The sequence below is a fragment of the Bos grunniens genome, chromosome 16 (assembly GCF_055505025.1).
Source record: "Bos grunniens cultivar Pamir isolate PY7600 chromosome 16, Bosgru_T2T1.0, whole genome shotgun sequence".
Lineage (NCBI taxonomy): Eukaryota > Metazoa > Chordata > Mammalia > Artiodactyla > Bovidae > Bos > Bos grunniens.
In genome coordinates this window covers 26,007,304-26,029,584 of record NC_141180.1, presented here as the reverse complement: position 1 = coordinate 26,029,584, position 22,281 = coordinate 26,007,304, and the positions used below count along the sequence as shown (strand labels likewise).

The 22,281-nt window shown below is 39.6% G+C and overlaps 1 protein-coding gene across 1 annotated transcript in view; it reads right to left on the bottom strand.

The window, feature by feature from the left end:
- SLC9C2 (solute carrier family 9 member C2 (putative)) overlaps positions 1-21,359 on the bottom strand; it is a 99,907-nt gene extending 78,548 nt beyond the window's left edge. The window contains exons 1-4 of the mRNA XM_086343756.1: positions 20,135-21,359; positions 13,267-13,367; positions 9,349-9,477; positions 7,132-7,297 (exon numbers count right to left, since the gene is read on the bottom strand). Of these exons, the coding sequence (XP_086199882.1) occupies positions 7,132-7,297; positions 9,349-9,477; positions 13,267-13,367; positions 20,135-20,399 (661 nt within the window). The 5' untranslated portion in view covers positions 20,400-21,359. The remainder of the gene's footprint in view (positions 1-7,131; positions 7,298-9,348; positions 9,478-13,266; positions 13,368-20,134) is intronic.
- Between the last annotated feature and the right edge of the window lie 922 nt (positions 21,360-22,281).

Sequence of the window (22,281 nt, the reverse complement as noted above, 5' to 3'; positions counted from 1 at the left end):
AATAAGAAAAAGTCATATTTTCCCATCGGTTTAAAATTATGGTGCTTTCCATTCTTTTTTGCAGATGAAATTTTCCATCTGGTTCCATTTTCTTTCAGCCTGAAGGACTTAACATTTTTGTAGTGCAGGTCTGTTAGTGATAAATTTTTTCAGCTTTTATATTTAACTCTTTATTTCTCCTTTACTTTTGAAAGATATTTTCACTGAGGATTTTAAGCTGGCAGTATTTTTTCTTTCAGGATTTTAAAAGTGTTACATACCATATTTTGGCTTGCAATGTTTCTGAAGAGAAGTCTGTTATCATTATTAGCTTTGTGTCTCTGTATATAATGCGTCTTTTTCCTCTGGCTACCTTTGAAAGTTTCTCTTGACACTGGTGTTTAGGAATTTGATTTTTATGTGCCACGGTATAGTTTTCAATTGTATTTCTTGGGCTTGGAGTTTGCTGAGCTTCCTGAGTCTGTGGCTTTATAGTTCTCATCAAATTTAGAAATTTTTCATCCATTATTTCTTCAAATAGTTTTTGTTGCTTTCTTTTCTCTCCTTTTAGGAACTTGTGTCTTAATACAGGCACTGAAGTTGCCCCACAGCTCACTAACGTTCTGCTTATTCTCTCAGCCTTCTTCCGTCTGTGCTTCATCTTGTGCGTGCTAAGTCGCCTCAGTCGTGTCTGACTGTTTGTGACCCTATGGACTGTAGCCTGCCAGGCTCCTCTTTCCATGGGATTCTCCAGGTAGAATAGTGGAGTAAGTTGCCATACACTCCTCCAGGAGAATCTTCTTGACCCAAGGATTGACCCTGCATTTCTTATGTCTCCTGCATTGGTAGGGAGGTTCTTTACCACTAGTGCCACCTGGGAAGCCCATCTTGGATAGTTTTTATTACTACTTCTTTAAGTTCACTAAATGGAAACCCACTCCAGTATGGAAAATCCATACTGCCTGGAAAATCCCATGGACAGAGGAGCCCGGCAGGCTACAGTCGATGGGGTCATAAAGAGTCGGACGCGACTGAGCTTTGAACTTTAAGTTCACTAATTCTTGCTTATGCTTTGTCTAATCTGACGTTAATTCCATCCAGTGTATTTTTCATCTCAGACATTGTGGGTTTCATCTCTAGAAATTTTATTTAAGGTCTCTTTTATATCTACCATGCCCAGTGGTGTACTGATAAACCAGCTTTCCAAAATTAAAAAAGGCCTGATTTGTGCTGATTTGTAGCATTTGCCAGCTTCATATGTAAACACTCCTACCATAACTAATTCAAAGCTACCAAAAGTTTAACCACGGGCTTGCAAAATTCTTATTGATTTAAAAATTGGCTCTCTTAAGCTGACAGGAGCAATTCTACCCCATACTCAATCTTTTTCTAACTTTTTGAACCAATGGAATATAGTTACAAGTGTCTTAATATATTTGTTGAATGAGTCTAATGGGGAAACAGTGGAAACAGTGTCAGACTTTATTTTTCTGGGCTCCAAAATCACTGCAGATGGTGACTGCAGCCATGAAATTGAAAGACGCTTACTCCTTGGAAGGAAAGTTATGACCAACCTAGATAGCATATTCAAAAGCAGAGACATTACTTTGCCAACAAAGTCCATCTAGTCAAGGCTACGGTTTTTCCAGTGGTCATGTATGGATGTGAGAGTTGGACTGTGAAGAAAGCTGAGCACCGAAGAATTGATGCTTTTGAACTGTGGTGTTGGAGAAGACCCTTGAGAGTCCCTTGGACTGCAAGGAGATCCAACCAGTCCATTCTGAAGGAGATCAGCCCTGAGACTTCTTTGGAAGGAATGATGCTAAAGCTGAAACTCCAGTACTTTGGCCACCTCATGTGAAGAGGTGACTCATTGGAAAAGACTCTGATGCTGGGAGGGATTGGGGGCAGGAGGAGAAGGGGATGACAGAGAATGAGATGGCTGGATTGCATCACTGACTCGATGGACGTGAGTCTGAGTGAACTCTGGGAGTTGGTGATGGACAGGGAGGCCTGGCGTGCTGCGATTCATGGGGTCACAAAGAGTCGGACACAACTGAGCGACTGAACTGAACTGAACTGAACTAAATGAGTCTACCATCTACAGCATTGCTAGGTCTATTTCTACTTGTTTATGTACTCTTTATAGGCCATTTTTTCAGCTTCTTTGCATGTCTTTCAATTTTTTATTAAGATAACATAACTGTATGTATTACCTAATTAGGTGCTATATGTTTTTGTAGTCTCATATTCTTGAGCTTTGCTTTGTAATGCAGTTGTTACTTTGAAAAAATTTGACCCTTTTGAGGCTTGTTTTTTAGATTTGTTAGGTAGGGCCAGAGCAGCCTTTAGTCAAAGGTTAATTTTCCCCGATACTCAAGCAATAACCTTCTGAGTCCTTTACCTGATGTCCTACAAATTATGATGGTTTTCCACTTTGGCTGTAGTGAACATGAAAGGGATTTTTCCCTTTAATCCTTTGAGTGTTTTCATTCCCAGCATTGTGCAGCTTCTTCACATGCATGCACTAATGAGCACTCACTCACCCAAAGACTCAAGCGGGTAGCTCTCAAAATTCCTTCTTCAGTACAGCTTTCATTCCTGCAGCAATTTGCCCCATGAACTTTAACTGCTTTGGCCTTCCTGGACTCCCAACTCTAGGTCTCCTCAACTCAAAGAAACTACCAAGCTCCACCTAGGTTACCTTTCCCTGCACAAAGACCTAGAAACTCTCTCCAGGTAATAAGCTATGGTAAGGACAATCAAGAACATACTTCTTTTTTCCTTTCTTGAGTATTACTGTCCCGCATGGCCTGATGTCCATTATCTGAGAACTATTTTTCATTTTCATATATTTTTGTCTGGCTTTTTAGTTGGCTCAGGCAGAAAGGTAAGTCTAGTCACTGTTACTCCATATTTTTTAATTTAACAAAGATATTTATTTATATAGCAAATATTAATGAAATCACTCAACATTCAAAAAACAAAGATCATGGCATCCGGTCCCATTACTTCATGGCAAATAGATGTGGAAACAATGGAAACAGTGACAGACTTTATTTTCTTGGGCTCCAAAATCACTGAAGATGGTGACTGCAGCCATGAAATTAAAAGACCCTTGCTCCTTGGAAGAAAAGCTATGACCAACCTAGACAGCATATTAAAAAGCAGAGACATTACTTTGCCAACAAAGGTCTGTCTAATCAAAGCTATGGTTTTTCCAGTAGTCATGTATAGATGTGAGAGTTGGACCATAAAGAAAGCTGAGCACCGAAGAATTGATGCTTTTGAACTATGGTGTTGGAGAAGACTCTTGAGAGTCCCTTGGACTGCAAGGAGATCAAAACAGTCAATCCTAAAGGAAATAAGTCCTGATTGTTCACTGGAAGGACTGATGATGAAGTTGAAACCCCAATACTTTGGCCACCTGATGCAAAGCACTGACTCATTGGAAAAGGCCCAGATGCTGGGAAAGATTGAAGGTGGGAGGAGAACGGCGACAGAGGATGAGATGGTTGGATGGCATCACTGTCTTGATGGAAATGAGTTTGATCAAGCTCTGGGAGTTGGTGATGGACAGGGAATCCTGGTGTGCTGCAGTCCACGGGGTCACAAAAAGTCAGACCCAACTGAGCGACTGAACTGAGTGAGTAGTAAATTTATTAATAAATTTACTAATATATCATTTAACTCTAAAACTTTAATAAAGATACAAATTAAATTCAAGTTAAGTGTTAAAGACACATTTCAAATAAGAATACTAATTAAAAGACATATAATGTTGTTTACCTGAAACTAAATCAACAGTGATGGCATTAACAGTGGAGATTTTAAATTCAAGTCCAATTCTGAATCTTTGTTAAATTAAGACTGTGGAGAGCCTCAGTTATCTACTTTTGAAGTACTTCAATAGGAATAGCAATTCTCTAAGATTTACATAATCTCATTGATTACTCATTAACAACTTCATGAGGTATAAACTGTTATTACCCTCATTTACTGATGAGAAAACTGAGGTAAATATAGCTTAGGATATTTGCCCAAGATCACAGAATTGGTAGGGGCTTCCCAGGTGACACCAGTGGTAAAGAACCTTCCTGCCAACGCAGGGGACACAAGAGGCTTGGGTTTGATCCCTGGGTAGGGAAGATACCCTGGAAGCGGGCATAGCAACCCACTCCAGTATTCTTGCCTGGAGAATCCCATGGGCAGAGGAGCCAGGCAGGCTGCAGTCCATAGGGTTACACAGAGTTGGACATGACTGAAGCGATTTAGCACACATGTATATAGTTGGTAAGGGGTAGAGGTGGGGTTATAACTTCCCCATCTACTAGCCAAAACACTAAGTTATTCTGCCTTCCATAGTACTAACCAAAAAGTGCTACTGTGAGCACAAAAATGAAGAAAGTATATAATACTAAGTATGGTGATTGTCACATAGTCAACACTCAACATATATTAACTAGTATTTTGTCATCATTACCCTCTCATATACCTCAGAGCCTTTTCTGTCCTTGGGAAATATGTTCCCTTTTCATCTTGGTCAACTTAAAACATGTCATCAACCAACTCTTCTCCAGCACCCATCCTTCACAGACCTGATCCTGTTACTCCATCTTAACTACAGGAGTTATATAGAGGAATCCAGTGTCCTCAATGATTTCATGGAATTGCAGGCCAGCCCTGGACTTCTTTTACTTAAAAGCATAAACTCAAATTTAAGAACATATGACACACAGTGGTGCATTATGGAGCCTAATGTAAATACAAAATAATATAGAAAGAATTATACAACTACATAGTTTTTTAAAAGCAGCTATTAAATACATTTCATTGCACTAAAATCCAAACTGATCACATTAAATGATACTTTTTTAATGCAAGCAGAAATGATCTGATGAAGATTCTATTTTTTTCCCTTTGATATTTTGAAACACAAAATAATTAAAAATATATAGCTGAGGGTTCTCATTATTTCTATTTCTAAGATACTATGCATAGTTGAAAAGAGAGCAGATCTCTGCTTTCCAGTGTTTGATCTGAGTATATGAAATATCAGATTATAAAGAATCTGTCTACCTTTACAAAAACCCTCTGAAAGATAGGATAGATACCAGGATAATACAGAATTTCTGATAACTCAGTGCCTGATTATGGATCAGTATTCGGGCTGTTTATTTCTTTTCTTTGTGCCTCATTATTGTAGCCAATTCTAATTTGCTTTCTTTAGAAAGCAAAGAAAATAAAAGGCAAGGTAAATTATAATTATCTTATACTACTACTTGCTATTAATTTTGACTATGACAGAAGACACAAAATACTGGTTAAACAGGTTTGAAGATTATTGGCACATTTGATTTAGCTGGTGAAGAAATCCTTTAATTCTTCCCTCAGATTCAATAAGTCAACCAGGAGCAAACAGAGCATAAGGTTTATTGTATAAAGTTTTGAATTTGATGTATAGTTATTTTTAATAGTAAAATACCACAAGAATTACTCCCCACATTTTTATTGGCTTAATGTGAACTAACTTTATTAATTCACTGTAAAATTTTTTAAAGGGAATAATAAAACAGAAAATCATCTGTAATTCCATGACCCAGATAAAACCATTTGAATGTTAAAGGCTTTTTCAAAGCATATAATTCCTTTTACTTAAACTGAGATCATACTAAAACTTTGTATTTTATCCCTTTACAAGCTCCCAGTCCAGATTCATTTTAAAGTAAAAACTGTTTGAGCCTTTGCGTTCTTTTAAAATAGGTAATAGACAGGTTCCTTTTAACTTGTATGTGAACATCCATTATTTTTTTCAGTGAGTCAGTCCACCTCAGACTCAGACTGTGCAGATTTCACAGTGCTCCAGAGCACCACATCAAATGAAGAAACACTCACACTGTAGGAACTGCCGTTTTGTATATTATTCTGGCAATTTTAGGCACATGGCAAAAAATATATTTTTTTCCTTAAAAACGATAATGTATTACAACAATTAGATAGAGGATCCTTCTTATCTAATCCACACAAAGGTAAAGACATCATAGAACCCAGAACTATGTACCATCTGAGTATAACTGGCATAAAGAAAATATCAACTAAGAGTCAAATACCTTTAATAGTTTTCTTGTAAAGAAACAGAAGACTTTCTACTCTCTTTTTGAAAAAATTTTTGAATATAGAAACTGCAATAAATATAGTTTATTAGAGCCTCTTACAATTAAGAGATTGCAGAAAGGGGAGCAGCAAGATAATGAGGTGAATAAAACAAGTGGCAAATACAAATGGCTTAGAGAGAAAAACAGATGGAGAAAAGACAGAAAAATATTGCACCTACAGGAAAAAATGAGAGAGAAAAAGAAGATAGGGTCAGACTCTTTGAAAAATATCTGGCAACAATTTATATCACCATCAAAAGTGTCAAAACCTTTTATGTTTCCTCAACTGTAAGTATAAATGTGTACAGAAGGGGATATCACCTGCCAGAAGCTAGGTGTCCCACCCTAATCATAAGGTGATATATTTCCACTAAATACAACTGAAACCTTAAAACTGGTTAATTAAATATTTCTGAGTCAAAATCAGAAATAACAGCATCTAACCATGTTATGTGCTTTTTACTGCTGTGTTAATAAAACATAACAACAGATATTTCAGAGTGAAATTATCTTTTACCAAATAATACGGCAAGTAGTTCAGAACCCCTAGCCCTCTTGGGAATAAGCTTTTACTGAATAACGTATTTGCCAGAGTATACTTTCACCTCATTTCTTCTAAATAAGCTCCCTCTCTCACCTGCCCAAAGTTAGCTGCTTTAAAATAAAGGCCTTTCTAACAAGAAGAACCCAGGACTTAGAAAAGTGCTGCAAAGGTATAGTGCCAAATCTCTAGCCTGTGGCTTAGAATTCAATGGAATGGAGCTGAATACCAATTTTAATCACCTTCTAGAAAGATAACATTTTCTCCTTGAAAAAAATTATTTGAGATCATTTATCCCAGGTCCTGGGTTGCTTTATTGACTTTGCATACTCCATCTCCAAGAAAAACAGCATAAAATGGCTACTCTGCTGGATGCACAATTCACTCAAGCATATTATCAAAAGGAAATTTATCCTCATATCTTCAAAATAAGAGAGAGAAATAAATCCAACATACCAACAGTTTTCAGTGAATTCACAGAATAAATAGGATCTGTAATGCCAAGGGCCATGCTAAAGAGGAGGCAAGACTGCAAATCCCATGAATATTTATTGAATTTCAGAACCACATATCCAATTATGATGAATGTTGTAGCAAAGCTAATTAATCCGGTTAAGAAGACCTGCGAAACCAATTCACAATATAGTATTAAATTTAACACCTAAGCATGGCATGACTCCATTTATTCATGTAAGAATCAGATTTTGCTATATATTTTATACAATGACTCAGGAAGATAACTTTAAAAGGTATTCTAGTTTACCTGCCTCCACGAAACCATCCATTTCAAATGATTCTACCTGACTATAAGAAGACCAATGCACCCATCTTTCTTGTTGCTATTCAAGATTAATAGTTTTCCACATCAAAATGCTCTAAGATGGAGTGCAAATTTTTCTTGCTTCCATACAAAGCATTTCCTTGTTTCCACAGTGATGATCTACAGGGCTCCAGGCAGGCAACAATGGATGAAAACTACATGTCAGTTGACTTGGTCCCCTTATTAAGGGCTTTCAGGAAAAATCCACAGTTAGCAAACTGTTGTGTACATTTCGTTGCCCGATAGGTTTCTAACACTACCACACCTGTCAGGGATGCCAGGAAATGTAGCACTATTTCACACTTGGCCCACTACCATACTATACATACAGTAAGTCACTCCATTATTGAGAAAGAAAGGGACGGGCAATCAACAATGCCTGCCTTAAAAAGAGCAACAGAATGCAAAACTTTTAAACCAGCAGAAGGGAAAAAAAAAGAATAAAGAAAAAAATTTTTTTAAAAATACAGAAAATTGAATCAATTGACTGAGAAAGGGAAAAAGAATGAGGAAAAGCAAAGGAAAAGCATTATAAACTAAAAGTACAAAATCACATGGGACAGATAAATACAAATCTATTTCTTTTGATCTTTAAAAAGTTTACCTTTAACTTATGTACAGTAAAATTCACTCTCTGACTGTATAGTTATATGAGTTTTGACAAATGCATGTAGTCAAGTGAACATGGTCACAATGAAAAAACAAAACAGAGCCAACACACTAAAAGATTTCTTCATTCTGCCACTTTCTTCACTCATCCTGCTCCCTGGCAACCAGTGATCTGTTTTCCAAAGTATTGTTTTGCCTTTGCTAGAAGGAAGGTCTATGTACGGAATTATATTATTCCACAGGTACCCTTCTAGCCTGGTTTCTTTCTCTTATCATGCTGCTGCTGCCGCTGGTAGGTCACTTCAGTCGTGTCTGACTCTGTGCAACCCCATAGACGGCAGCCCAACAGGCTCCCCCATCCCTGGGATTCTCCAGGCAAGAACACTGGAGTGGGTTGCCATCTCCTTCTCCAATGCATGAAAGTGAAAAGTGAAAGTGAAGTCACTCAGTCATGTCCCACTCGTAGCCACCCCATGGACTGCAGCCCACCAGGCTCCTCCATCCATGGGATTTTCCAGGCAAGAATACAGGAGTGTGTTGCCATTGCCTTCTCCGTCTCTTATCATAATACATCTGAAATTCTTCCATATTCTACTTATCAATATTCTGTTTCTTTTTTATTGCTGAGTGAAAACACTAAAGACTTAAACATGTGGGGTGAAGCTAAAAAGTTATTAGCAGAAAACTTCAAACTTTAAATGCACAAAATAACAACAATAAAAGAAGCTAAAAGTCAATCAACTAATACCTAGCTCAAGAAATTAGAAAAAGTACAGAATAAAATTAAAGAAAATAAAACTGTTTGAAAAGGAAAATAATCTGGCAAGCATGATTAACAAAAAAAGAGGAAGGCATAAATAAAACAACCATAGCAGTTAAAATGGACAAGTCTACAGACACAGCTGAGAGGCAGTCAGAGGTGGGTTTGGACCCAGGCTTTGCCATTGGTCAGTCTTGTGACCTCTGAACTATAGTCGGCTTATATGTGAAATGGAGATGATATTAACTCAGTGCCTTAGTCACAGTAACTAATCTTATTTACAGATCAGCAAATATTTATTCCTTCTCCCTCCCCTCAACTCTCTTTAATTAGTGATTCTGAACAGCAAAAAGAATCAACTAAAAATGTGAGATTGGTGAAATATTAATGTGAGATTGATGAATTATTAATCTCTCTAGACAGATTCTCTGTCAACATGAGTAAGGAATAATGGACCATACTTTGTCTTAAAATGTGTTCTTACCTGCCAAAACACATTCTTGAGTATATAGAAGTCCACATCCAAAGCAGCCATAAATATAATTAAAGGTGAAAAATAACAATAAAGTGAAAAACTTGATGTTCTTAGAAGAGGGTAGACGACTTGGTGCATCTAAATAAACAAAGGCCAAAAAAAGTTACTTTGTTACCATTTTGAAGTATTAGAAATTAGGTTGATGATCTGCCAATTAATATGAATTTTACAATATTCCAATTTGTAACTAATGAAAGATAATCTACAATGCCAGTCCTGGGAGTCTTGTGGTAGATTTCTTGATCTAACCATCCACATGAGATAAATGCATAGTCCTCTATTCACCAGAAATATGTGTGACTTTAGGCTACGTAAATATTGTTTGTGGTAACTAATCAGTGTTTTCAAAAATGGTACTTCATCACTGGTTACCCCTGAGATGATTTTAGGTGGTACTTTTTTATTTGACCATTAGGTAATTATTTTCATTTGTGTAAGAGTGGGAGAAAGACCTTTGCATGGGTACTTGTGATTTCACAGACATTTGCTTAGGATTTTAAAATATTTCAGTGAATTAAGTAGATAAAAATAATATATGGATAATAGTATAGATTGTATACATAGGATGCAAATCATGAAGGTTATATACAAATGAATAGAAAACACAGAAACAATGACTGAAGTGCCGTAAATATATCCTAAAAAGTCTTTGGCCCAATTAACAGTTTAATCTTCACCACTTAACATCTCTGTGCCTCAGTTTCCTCATCAGTAAAATGGAAATAGAGTACCTACTTTCATTGGATTGCTCTGAGGATAAATTAATTAACTCAGGAGTTAATAAGTTAATACAGGTTTCATAGGTGGGACTAGTGGTAAAGGATCTGCCTGCCAGGAAGGAGACGTTAAGAAATGTGGGTTTGCACAATGAGGTACCATTTCACGCCAGTCAGAATGGCTGCGATCCAAAAGTCTACAAGCAATAAATGCTGGAGAGGGTGTGGAGAAAAGGGAACCCTCTTACACTGTTGGTGGGAATGCAAACTAGTACAGCCACTATGGAGAACAGTGTGGAGATTCCTTAAAAAACTGAAAATAGAACTGCCTTATGACCCAGCAATCCCACTACTGGGCATACACACTGAGGAAACCAGAACTGAAAGAGACACGTGTACCCCAATGTTCATCGCACCACTGTTTATAATAGCCAGGACATGGAAGCAACCTAGATGTCCATCAGCAGATGAATGGATAAGAAAGCTGTGGTACATATACACAATGGAGTATTACTCAGCCATTAAAAAGAATACATTTGAATCAGTTCTAATGAGGTAGAAGAAACTGGAGCCTATTATACAGAGTGAATTAAGCCAGAAAGAAAAACACCAATACAGTATACTAACGCATATATATGGAATTTAGAAAGATGGTAACGATAACCTAGTATGCGAGACAGCAAAAGAGACACAGATGTATAGAACAGTCTGTTGGCCTCTGTGGGAGAGGGAGGGTGGGATGATTTGGGAGAATGGCATTGAAACATGTATATTATTATATATGAAATGAATCGCCAGTCTAGGTTCGATGCAGGATACAGGATGCTTGGGTCTGGTGCACTGGGATGACCCAGAGTGATGGTATGGGGAGGGAGGTGGGAAGGGGGTTCAGGATGGGGAACATATGTACACTCGTGGCAGATTCATGCCAATGTATGGCAAAACCAATACAATATTGTAAAGTAATTAACCTCCAATTAAAATAAATAAATTTATATTAAAAAAAGAGAAAGAAATGTGGGTTTGAACCCTGGGAGGAGGGCATGGCAACTCACTCCAGTTTTCTTGCCTGAAGAATCAAATGGACAGAGGAGCCTGATGAGCTATGGACCATAGGGTTGCAAAGAGACACGACGAAGTGATTTAGGATGCACAGTAAGTTAATAAATCATTAAAATTTAAAAACCAAAGAACTTAAAAGGGAATCTGGCACACAGTTAACACTCAAAAGATGATAGTTGTAGTGGTGATGTTTCAAAGAATAATAAGAGGCTTTTACAATCCTACATGCTCAAAATACTCAATTCTCCAAGCCAGGCTTCAATAGTACTGTGAACTGTGAACTTTCAGATGTTCAAGCTGGATTTAGAAAAGGCACAGGAAGCAGAGATGAAATTGCCAACATCTGTTGGATCATCAAAAAAGCAACAGAATTCCAGAAAAACATCTACTTCTGCTTTATTGACTACGTCAAAGCCTTTGACTGTGTGGATCACAACAAACTGTGGAAAATTCTTAAAGAAATGGGAACACCAGAGCACCTTACCTGTCTCCTCAGAAACCTGTATGTAGGACAAGAAGCATGGAACAACTAATCCGTTGTTCCATGTCCAGCTAGAACCGGACATGGAACAATGGATTAGTTCCAAATTGGGAAAGGAGTATGTCAAGGCTGTATATTGTCACCCTGTTTATTTAACCTATATGCAGAGTACATCATGCAAAATGCCAGGCTGGATGAAGTACAAGCTGGAATCAAGATCGCCAGGAGAAATACCAATAACCTCAGATACACAGATGACACCATCTTTTTGACAAAAAGCAAAGAAGAACTTAAGAGCCTCTTGAAAGCAAAAGAGGAGAATGAAAGAGCTGGCTTAAAACTCAACATTCAAAAAATGAAGATCATGGCATCTGGTCCCATCACTTCATGGCAAATAGATGAGGAAACAATGGAAACAGTGACAGACTTTATTTTTGGGGACTCCAAAATCACTGCAGATGGTGACTGCAGCCATGAAATTAAAAGACGTTTACTCCTTGGACGAAAAGTTATCACCAACCTAGACAGCATATTAAAAGGCACAGACATTTCTTTGCCAATAAAGGTCCGTCTAGTCAAGGCTATGGTTTTGCCATCAGTCATGTATGAATGTGAGAGTTGGACCATAAAGAAGGCTGAGTGTGGAAGAATTGATGCTTTTGAACTGTGGTGTTGGAGAAGACTCTTGAGAGTCCCTTGGACTGCAAGGAGATCCAACTAGTCAACCCTAAAGGAAATCAGTCCTGAAAATTCATTGGAAGGACTGATGCTGAAGCTGAAACTCCAATACTTTGGCCACCTGGTGTGAAGCACTGACTCACTGGAAAAGGCCCTGATGCTGGGAAGGATTGAAGGTGTGAGGAGACGGGGATGACAGAGGATAAGATGGTTGGATGGCATCACCGACTTGATGGACATGAGTTTGAGCAAGCTCTGGGAGTTGGTGATGGACAGGGAAGCCTAGAATGCTGCAGTCCATGGGGTTGCAAGAGTCGGACACGACTGAGCGACTGAACTGAACTGAACTTTACAATCCTTAACAGATACAAGCACTGTCTCCATTTTGTTTTTAATAAAAAATGAGTGGGTTCAAATTGCTTATTCATTACTCTGCTGCTATACATTTAAAATTGTGTCAATAAATTAACAAAGTTTTTCTTAGATCTAAGTAATCTTTTGTAGGATGCATGTTTTGCACTTACATGCAATCATGTAAGTGCAATTAGAAAAGAGTAATCATAATTCATCACGACAGTAACTGAGCCTTTTGTAACTAGAGTCCCTGCAGGTGTGGAAGACTATAACATGAGAGAGTCCAATTGTATGTACAGAGAAAGGATACAAGAGCAAGGACCAAAGGCAGATGGTGAAGAATCCAAGAAGGCAATTAGATTTACTCACTTTCAAAGTACTATTTTAAGCCTCTCTAATTCATGTTTCCTTTCTTGGATGGTTTTTCATTTACAAAAATTTTAATACCAGATAAACTTTTCTCAGTAGCTATTCACATTAAAAAAAATCCATTCATTCAGGAATGGGGACATGAGTTGACCTTGTTTTTGGTCTTTGATCTTTAGTCTATCCTCTAGTTTATCGTATGTAAGTTACCTCAACAAAATTGTAGGCCAGTTGTCCTATCAAAAATCCAAATAGAGAAAGAATCGTCAAGACAATGACTTCAGAATTCTTTAAAAACGCCCTCAGAAGTCCTTTAAAAAAAAAAGTGTTATTTGGACATAAGGTATAATTTAAAAACAATTTATTATCTCTCTTTAGGTGTTTGATTTTAAACGTCCTCTGAATGTCATATTATGAATAACTGACAATGGTTATATAACCCTATCTCTTAGTATAAGACACACATAGTGAGACAGCACTCGTGTGAATTTGGAAAATTTGAAAGTTCCAACAACCTCCCATTTGCCTACCCAGTGGCACTGTCTGGGTATCTTGCTTCTGGATCTGATGAAGAGAAATTATGAAAACGAAATTTCCTATCCTCAAAGTATCAGCTCACTCATTTAGTCACTCAGTTGTATAAGACTCTTTGCGACCCCATGGACTGCAGCACACCAGGCTTCCCTGTCCATCACCAACTCCCAGAGCTTGCTCAAACTCATGTCCATCAAGTCGGTGATGCCATCCAACCATCTTATACTCTGTCGTCCCCGTCTCCTCACGCCTTCAATCCTTCCCAGCATCAGGGCCTTTTCCAATGAGTCAGCTCTTCGCATCAGGTGGCCAAAGTATTGGAGTTTCAGCTTCAGCATCAGTCCTTCTAATGAATTTTCAGGACTGATTTCCTTTAGGGTTGACTGGTTGGATCTCCTTGAAGTTCAAGGGACTCTCAAGAGTTTTCTCCAACACCACAGTTCAAAAGCATCAATTCTTCCACACTCAGCCTTCTTTATGGTCCAACTCTCACATTCATACATGACTGCTGGAAAAACCATAGCCTTGACTAGATGGACCTTTGTTGGCAAAGTAATGTCTGTGCTTTTTAATATGCTGTCTAGGTTGATCATAGCTTTTCTTTCAAGGAGCAAGGGTCTTTTAACTTCATGGCTGCAGTCACCATCTGCAGTGATTTTGGAGCCCAAAAAATAAAGTCAGTCACTGTTTCCGTTCTTTCCCCATCTATTTGCCGTGAAGTGATGGGACCGGATGCCATGATCTTAGTTTTCTGAATGTTAAGCTTTAAGCCAACTTTTTCACTCTCCTCTTTCACTTTCATCAAGAGGCTCTTTAGTTCTTCTTTGCTTTCTGCCAGAAGTGTGGTGTCATTTGCATATCTGAAGTTATTGATATTCTCCCGGCAATCTTGATTCCAGCTTGTACTTCATCCAGCCTGGCATTTTGCATGATGTACTCTGCATATAAGTTAAATAAGCAAAGTGACAATATACAGCCTTGATGTACTCCTTTTCCTATTTGGAAACAGTCTGCTCTTGCATGTCCAGTTCTAACTCTTGCTTCTTGACCTGCATACAGATTTATCATGATGCAGGTAAGATTGTCTGGTATTCCCATCTCTTTAAGAATTTTCCACAGTTTGTAGTGATCCACACAGTCAAAGGCTTTGGCACAGTCAATAAAGCAGAAGTAGATGTTTTTCTGGAACTCTCTTGCTTTTTCAATAATCCAACGAATGTTGGCAATTTGATCTCTGGTTCCTCTGCCTTTTCTAAAACCAGCTTGAACATGTGGGAGTTCAAGGTTCATGTATTGTTGAAGCCTGGCTTGGAGAATTTTGAGCACTACTTTCCTAGTGTGTGAGATGAGCACAATTGTGTGGTAGTTTGAGCATTCTTTGGCATTGCCTTTCTTTGGGATTGGAATGAAAACTGACCTTTTCCAGTCTGTGGACACTGCTGAGTTTTCCAAATTTGCTGCCATACTGAGTGCAACACTTTAATAGCATCATCTTTTATGATTTGAAACAGCTCAACTGGAATTACATCACCGCCACTAGCTTTGTTCTTAGTGATGCTTTCTAAGGCCCACTTGATTTCACATTCGAGGATGTCTGGCTCAAGGTGAGTAATCACACCATTGTGGTTATCTGGGTCATGAAGATCTTTTATGTGCAGTTATTCTGTTTATTCTCGCTACCTCTTCTTAATATCTTCTGCTTCTGTTAGGTCCATACCATTTCTGTCCTTTATTGTGCCCATCTGTGCATGAAATGTTCCCTTGGTATCTCTAATTTTCTTGAAGAGATCTCTAGTCTTTCCCATTCTGTTGTTTTCCTCTAGTTCTTTGTATTGATCACTAAAGAAGGCTTTCTTATCTTTCCTTGCTATTCTTTGAACTCTGTATTCAAATGGGAATATCTCTCCTTTTCTCCTTTACCTTTCACTTCTCTTTTCTCAGCTATTTGTAAGGCCTCCTCAGACAACCATTTGGCCTTTTTGCATATCTGTTTTTCTTGGGGATGGTCTTGATCACTGCATCCTGTACAATGTCACAAACCCCCATCCATTGTTCTTCAGGCACTGTATCAGATCTAATCCCTTAAATCTATTTCTCACTTCCACTATATAATTGTAAGGGAACTGACTGAAGTCATACCTGAAGGGTCTAGTGGTTTTCCCTACTTTCTTCAATTTAAGTCTGAATTGGGCTTTCCTGGTGGCTTAGATGGCAAAGCATCTGCCTGCAATGCAGACCTGGATTCAATCCCAGGGTTGGGAAGATCCCCTGGAGAAGGAAATGGCAACCCACTCCAGTACTTTTGCCTGGAGAATCCCATAGACGGAGGAGCCTGGTAGGCTACAGTCCATGGGGTCGCAGAGAGTTGGACACAACTGAGCAACTTCACTTTCTTTCTTTGGCAATAAAGACTTCACAATCTGAGCCACAGTCAGCTCCCAGTCTTGTTTTTGCTGAATGTATAGAGCTTCTCCATCTTTGGCTGCAAAGAATATAATTAATCTGATTTCAGTATTGACCATCTGGTGATGTCCATGTATAAGTCTTCTCTTGTGTTGTAGGAAGAGGGTGTTTGCTATGACCATTGCATTCTCTTGGCAAAACTCTATTAGCCTTTGACCTACTTCATTTTGTACTCCAAGGCCAAATTTGCCTGTTACTCCAGACATCTCCTGACTTCCTACTTTCGCATTCCAGTCCCCTATAATGAAAAGGACATCTTTTTGGGGTGTTAGTTCTAGAAGGTCTTGTAGGTCTTCATAGCACCACTCAACTTCAGCTTCTTCAACATTACTGGTGGGGCATAGACTTGGATTACTGTGATATTGAATGGTTTGCCTTGGAAATGAACAGAGATCATTCTGTCATTTTTGAGATTGCATGCAGGTACTGCATTTCAGACTCTTGCTGACTATGACTGCTACTCCATTTCTTCTAAGGGATTCTTGCACACAGTAGTAGATACAATGGTCATCTGAGTTAAATTCACCCATTCCAGTCCATTTTGGTTCACTGATTCCTAAAATGTCGATATTCACTCTTGCCATCTCCTATTTGACCACTTCCAATTTGCCTTGGTTCATGGACTTAACATTCCAGGTTCCGAAGCAATATTGCTCTTTACAGCACTGGACTTTACTTCCATCACCAGTCACATCCACAACTGGGTGTTGTTTTTGCTTTAGCTCCATCTCTTCATTCTTTCTGGAGTTATTTCTCCACTGATCTCCAGTAGCACATTGGGCACCTACCGACCAGGGGAGTTCATCTTTTAGTGTCCTATCTTTTTGCCTTTTGAGGGATTGGGGGCAGGAAGAAAACGGGACGACAGAGGATCAGATGGCTGGATGGCATCACCAACTCGATGGACTTGAATTTGAGGGAACTCTGGAAGCTGGTGATGGACAGGGAGGCCTGGCGTGCTGCGATTCATGGGGTTGCAAAGAGTCAGACACGACTGAACTGACTGACTGTTCATGAGGTTCTCAAGGCAAGAATATTGAAGTGGTTTGCCCTTCCCTTCTCCAGTGGACCACATTTTGTCAGAACTCTCCACCATGACCCATGTGTCTTGGATGGCCCTACACGGCATGGCTCATAGTTTCATTGACTTAGACAAGGCTGTGGTCCATGTGATCAGCTTGATTAGTTGTCTGTGATTATGGTTTTCATTCTGTCTGCCCTCTTGGATAAGAATAAGAGACTTATGGAAGCTTCCTGATGGCAGAGACTGACTGAGGTAGAAACTGGGTCTGTTCTATTGAGTGGGGCCATGCTCCATAAATCTTTAATCCAATTTTCTGTTGATGGGTGGGGCTGTGTTCCCTCCCTGTTGTTTGACCTGAGGCCAAACTATGGTGGAGGTAATGAAGATAATGGGGACCTCCTTCAAAAGGTCCCATGCACACAATGCCACACTCAGTGCCCCTGACCCTGCAGCAGGCTACCACTGACCCAAGCCTCTGCCAGAGACTCCTGAACACTCACGGGCAAGTCTGGGTCTCTTGTGGGGTCACTGCTCCTTTCTCCTGGGTCCTGGTGCATACAAGGTTTTGTTTGTACCCTCCAAGGGTCTGTTTCCCCAGTCCTTTCTAAGTTCCTTCAGCGCTGTGGTGTGGTTAATGGCGACCTCCTCCAAGAGGGCTTATGCCATACCCAGGTCTGCTGCACCCCAGAGCCTCTGCCCCTGCGGCAGGCCACTGCTGACCTACACCTCCACATGAGACACTCAAACACTCAAAGGCAGGTCTGGCTCAGTCTCTGTGGCATCTCCTGGTATGCAGAATGTTTTCTTTGAGCCCTCCAAGCATCTCTGGCAGGTATGGGGTTTGATTCTAAGTGCGATTTCACCCCTCCTACCATTTTGCTGGGGCTCTCCTTTGCCCTTGGACATGGGGTATCTTTTTTTGGTGGGGTCAAACATTCTCCTGCCAATGGTTGTTCAGCAGTGAGTTGTAATTTTGGAGTTATCGCAGGAGATGATGAACACACGTCCTCCTACTTTGCCATCTTGCAATGTCTTACTACATGTTAATCACTACTCATCCTAAGCTATAGTAACATATATTCTGTAGTTTTCTTAAACACCAGAAATACTTTTAAATGAAATCTAATCATAGGGAAAACTTCCTTTACCAATTAAGTGTTAAAGGACACTAGCTATTCTGTTTATATGAATCTTCTTGCCTTAAAACTCCCTCCGTGCATGCGTGCTAAGTCATTTCAGTTATGTCCAACTCTGTGCAACCCCATGGACTGTATCCCACCAGGCTCTTCCATCCATGGGATTCTCCAGGCAAGAATACTGGAGTAGGTTGCCATGCTCTCCTCCAGGGGATCTTCCCAACCCAGGGATCAAACCCATGTCTCCAGCACTACCTGGGAAGCCCCTAAAACTTCCTACTCTAAGATTATTCAGCTCATCACTTCCAGAGGCACTATATAGATTACAATCCAGTTAACTTATGCCTAAGGTGAGACTCATTTGCCTCTCAGAGTCTGTATTTCTTGCCTTTCACCTACAGGTCATGACAAATCAGTAAATATTTTTGCACACTTATGCATAAGGTTAGCCAAAGAAATGTTTCTCAAGCAATTTCTGCAATGCCCTTTACTGCTTGGAGCACCTGTCTCTATGTAATCATAAAAGATCTAAAGCTAGTGAGATTCATGGTCAGCAGCACTTTATTGTACCAAAAGGGACCAAGGTTGATGATGAGCATTTTAAAGACCCCAGAGAAAGCAATTTCACTCCCTAATGGGAGTAAAATTGAAGTTCTTCATGGGTGTTTGCTTTGTTGCTTCTTTGTAGTCTTTGTACCAGTTTCCCTGGTAAAGAATGTGCCTGGAATACACGAGACCCAGGTTCAACCCCTGAGATGGGAAGATCCCCTAGAGAAGGGAATGGCAACCCACTCTAGTATTCTTGCCTGGAGAATTCCATGGACAGACAGACCATGGAGTGGCAAAGAGTTTGACATGACTGAGCAACTAAAACTCACTTTTGTTCCAGAAAGCATTTTAAACCAGCTGACATTTTGCCCAAATGAAAAAAATTTTTAAGGGAACTAGAAAATGTTCTCTAATCACTAGTGTTGAATTATGGAATAAAGCATCTGTGTTTTTTAATATGTTATTTTATCTGCATGAATATCATTCTTCATGCCTATTGAATACTTTATCATTGTGTAAGAGACCTTATAGGTAAAACTTTTCCTAATTCCCCCCCCCCCCAGTCGGTGGAATGGTACATCTTCCCTAAAGAAAAAGCACATCAAAAGTCATAGTAGAATGGACAAAAGGATGATGTTAACTAAGCAAATTGTGAACCATGTATCTGGGTTCTATTTGCCCTCCCCTCATCCCAGATATTTAGGTCAAGTTAGGCCTGGCAGGCTGGAGAAGGCAATGGCAACCCACTCCAGTACTCTTGCCTGGAAAATCCCATGGATGGAGGAGCCTGGTAGGCTGCAGTCCATGGGGTCGCTAGGAGTCAGACACAACTGAGCAACTTCACTTTCACTTTTCACTTTCAGGCACTGGAGAAGGAAATGGCAACCCACTCCAGTGTTCTTGCCTGGAGAATCCCAGGGACGGAGGAGCCTAGTGGGCTGCCATCCCTGGGGTCACACAGAGTCGGACACGACTGAATCCATTTAGCAGCAGCAGCAGGCCTGGCAGGCAAGAAGGAAGCCAGGCAGTGTAAAGCTCTCCCTCTCCTTTGTTACCAGAGATTCTGGACTATACCTTTAAAGTTATAATAATGACACTGCATTGCAATTATGTGTCTGTCTGTCTCCCACACGAAAAGCCTCCTTGAGGCTAAGAACTTTCATATTCTCCACACTGCTATGCTCAGCAAATGTCATGAATGAATGAAGGAGCATAGTAGAGATCAGACTTATAAATAAATGAAACAAGATTGATATCATTCACTCACATCTTATAATTTCATTGGTTTTCTTCTTTTGTTGTAATTGTGATCACTTTCTGCAGAAAGATTCAGAGGTCAGAGGAAAGATAAGATGTAAAAACAACCACCTACCTCCCAAAACAAGCGTGGACCATACAAGAATCAGGAAATGTCCCTTCCCAACAGTGTAGTCAGCGGCCCTTCCACAGAGTAAATCAGGTCTGTTACCTTCTTTTTGTACCCAGAAGGACACATTAGTTTTTGACATTGTTTTATCAGTCCCAGTTGATGAACCTGGATGAGATTTACTGTTGACACTTTCACTAGTACAGACTAACCTGTTATGATACACAAAAAAGAAGACCATGTGACTGGCCAGGATCCAATCCATCCACATTCTTTCTACCTAAGATTATACTACACTCAGATCTGAGCCCACAAGGTACAAATTAATACCTCCTGTTCCACCTCTGCTCCAAGAACGTTCTATGGGAACATTAATAGCAGCGTTTGTGTTTCTTCCTGATACTGCTACACATGTATCGGGGAGAGATGGTATCGATTTTTGCATGTACCATTTATTGTACAATATGGTAATGTTTGTCTTCCCCATGGAACAGTGAGTTTCTTGAGGGTCAGGGCCAACTATTAATTTCTCTTAAGGCTATGCACAGAGCGTGTGGCACATAACAGGCTCTCCATAAATACTGGATGAACTCTTTGAGGGAGAATTCTTTCTCTGGGAGTACAAATCATTCTAGAATTTTCTTCTACTATTGCCATTTCTTGCCCCTTTTTAATCTCTCAGGCCCCTCCAACTCCAAAATGACAAGTGGGAAACAGGTCAAAGTTGAATCCTATTGGTTAAGGATGGGGGTGCAGAAGAATGTGAATAACCTAAAAACAAAGGAAAAAGACAAAAGTTGAGGTCTGATCACATGGTAGCTTTGAATGAATTAGAAAAAGTTCCCCCTTGCTAACAATAGGGCACACAGCTTAGCACGTGAATAACAGGCTAGATTTCAACCCCAGGACCCAACCCACCCCCTCAAGCTGCTGCCCTTGTGTGGAACCTAGTCTGCATAAATAGATGTGAATGTCCTGAGGACTCATTCTCTTTTTCTCTCCCTTGCAGCTAGCCTTAACCTAAAATTCCTAGAGGTTCCTGAAGTATCCCCAATAATATCTGGATCTTTGCTTTGCATCTGTTGGGTCTGAAAGTCACAGTGATTCTGACGTGAAGTGGACGATAGCCCAGAAATGGGATTCAAAACACTGTATCTTGAAACCTGTCCCTCCAGCAGCACCTCACATCCTCCACACCTTCACAGCCTCTACTCAACTTGTCAGGACAGCCTTGCTCCCAAATCAAGTTCTCCAAACTTTTAAAACCAGCAATACCTTCAGCCAAGGCTAAGCAGGTTCAGAGTTGAAACCAAGGTGAAGGCACTGAAAATTATAAAAACTGCTCAGCTCTGCATCTGTTTGCCAGGGACAATACTGCCAACTGATATCAAATTGAAAGCTATTTCCATACCTAATTCCTATTGGTTGCTTCCCAACTTACTTTCATTCTGATTGGCTACAAACATTATGCCCACCCCCAATCCAGAAGAAGCTTAAGTGTTCCCAGGGAAACTTGCATTTCTTAATGCTCAAGTTGTGTCTATACACATAACTGTTTTAACTGATTTTCTTTGCCTGGTGTAATGGCTGAAATAGTCATTGACCATGTAGACAGAACTTCCTCCTATATGGTTTTTTAATATATACTCTGGTTTTCTTTCCTCAGCTCTAACCCTTTTCAACTGCCTTGTCTCCTCTCTGACTTTTTCATTCATCCTTTTCTATTTTCTCTTTTTCTGCCTCTCCTTTATTTTCCATGGAGTTTCTCACTCCCCCTTTTTCTCCTTAACTCCTATTTGTCATTGGCTTTTGGTCCTTGATTTGAAGAAACAATATCACCCATTCTTCATAGGACAAATGCATCCCAAATTCTGTGATACCCAATGTGATTTTTTTATGCCAGATCTAATCAATAAAATCAAATACAGTATAAATTTAAACAAATGAATCAGTTATTAATCAACTTGTAGTTTACTTTGAAGAGAGTTATTCTATGACAATGAAATTCTACTCTCTCCTTCCTGTGCCACACTAATCAGGGCACCGAGGATAACACCACCACAACGAGATGATTTCATCTATCGTCAATCTTCTCCATCACTGTGTCAAGGACATTTTGACACATAGAAGCCCCAGTTCCTTCTTGAGACTGA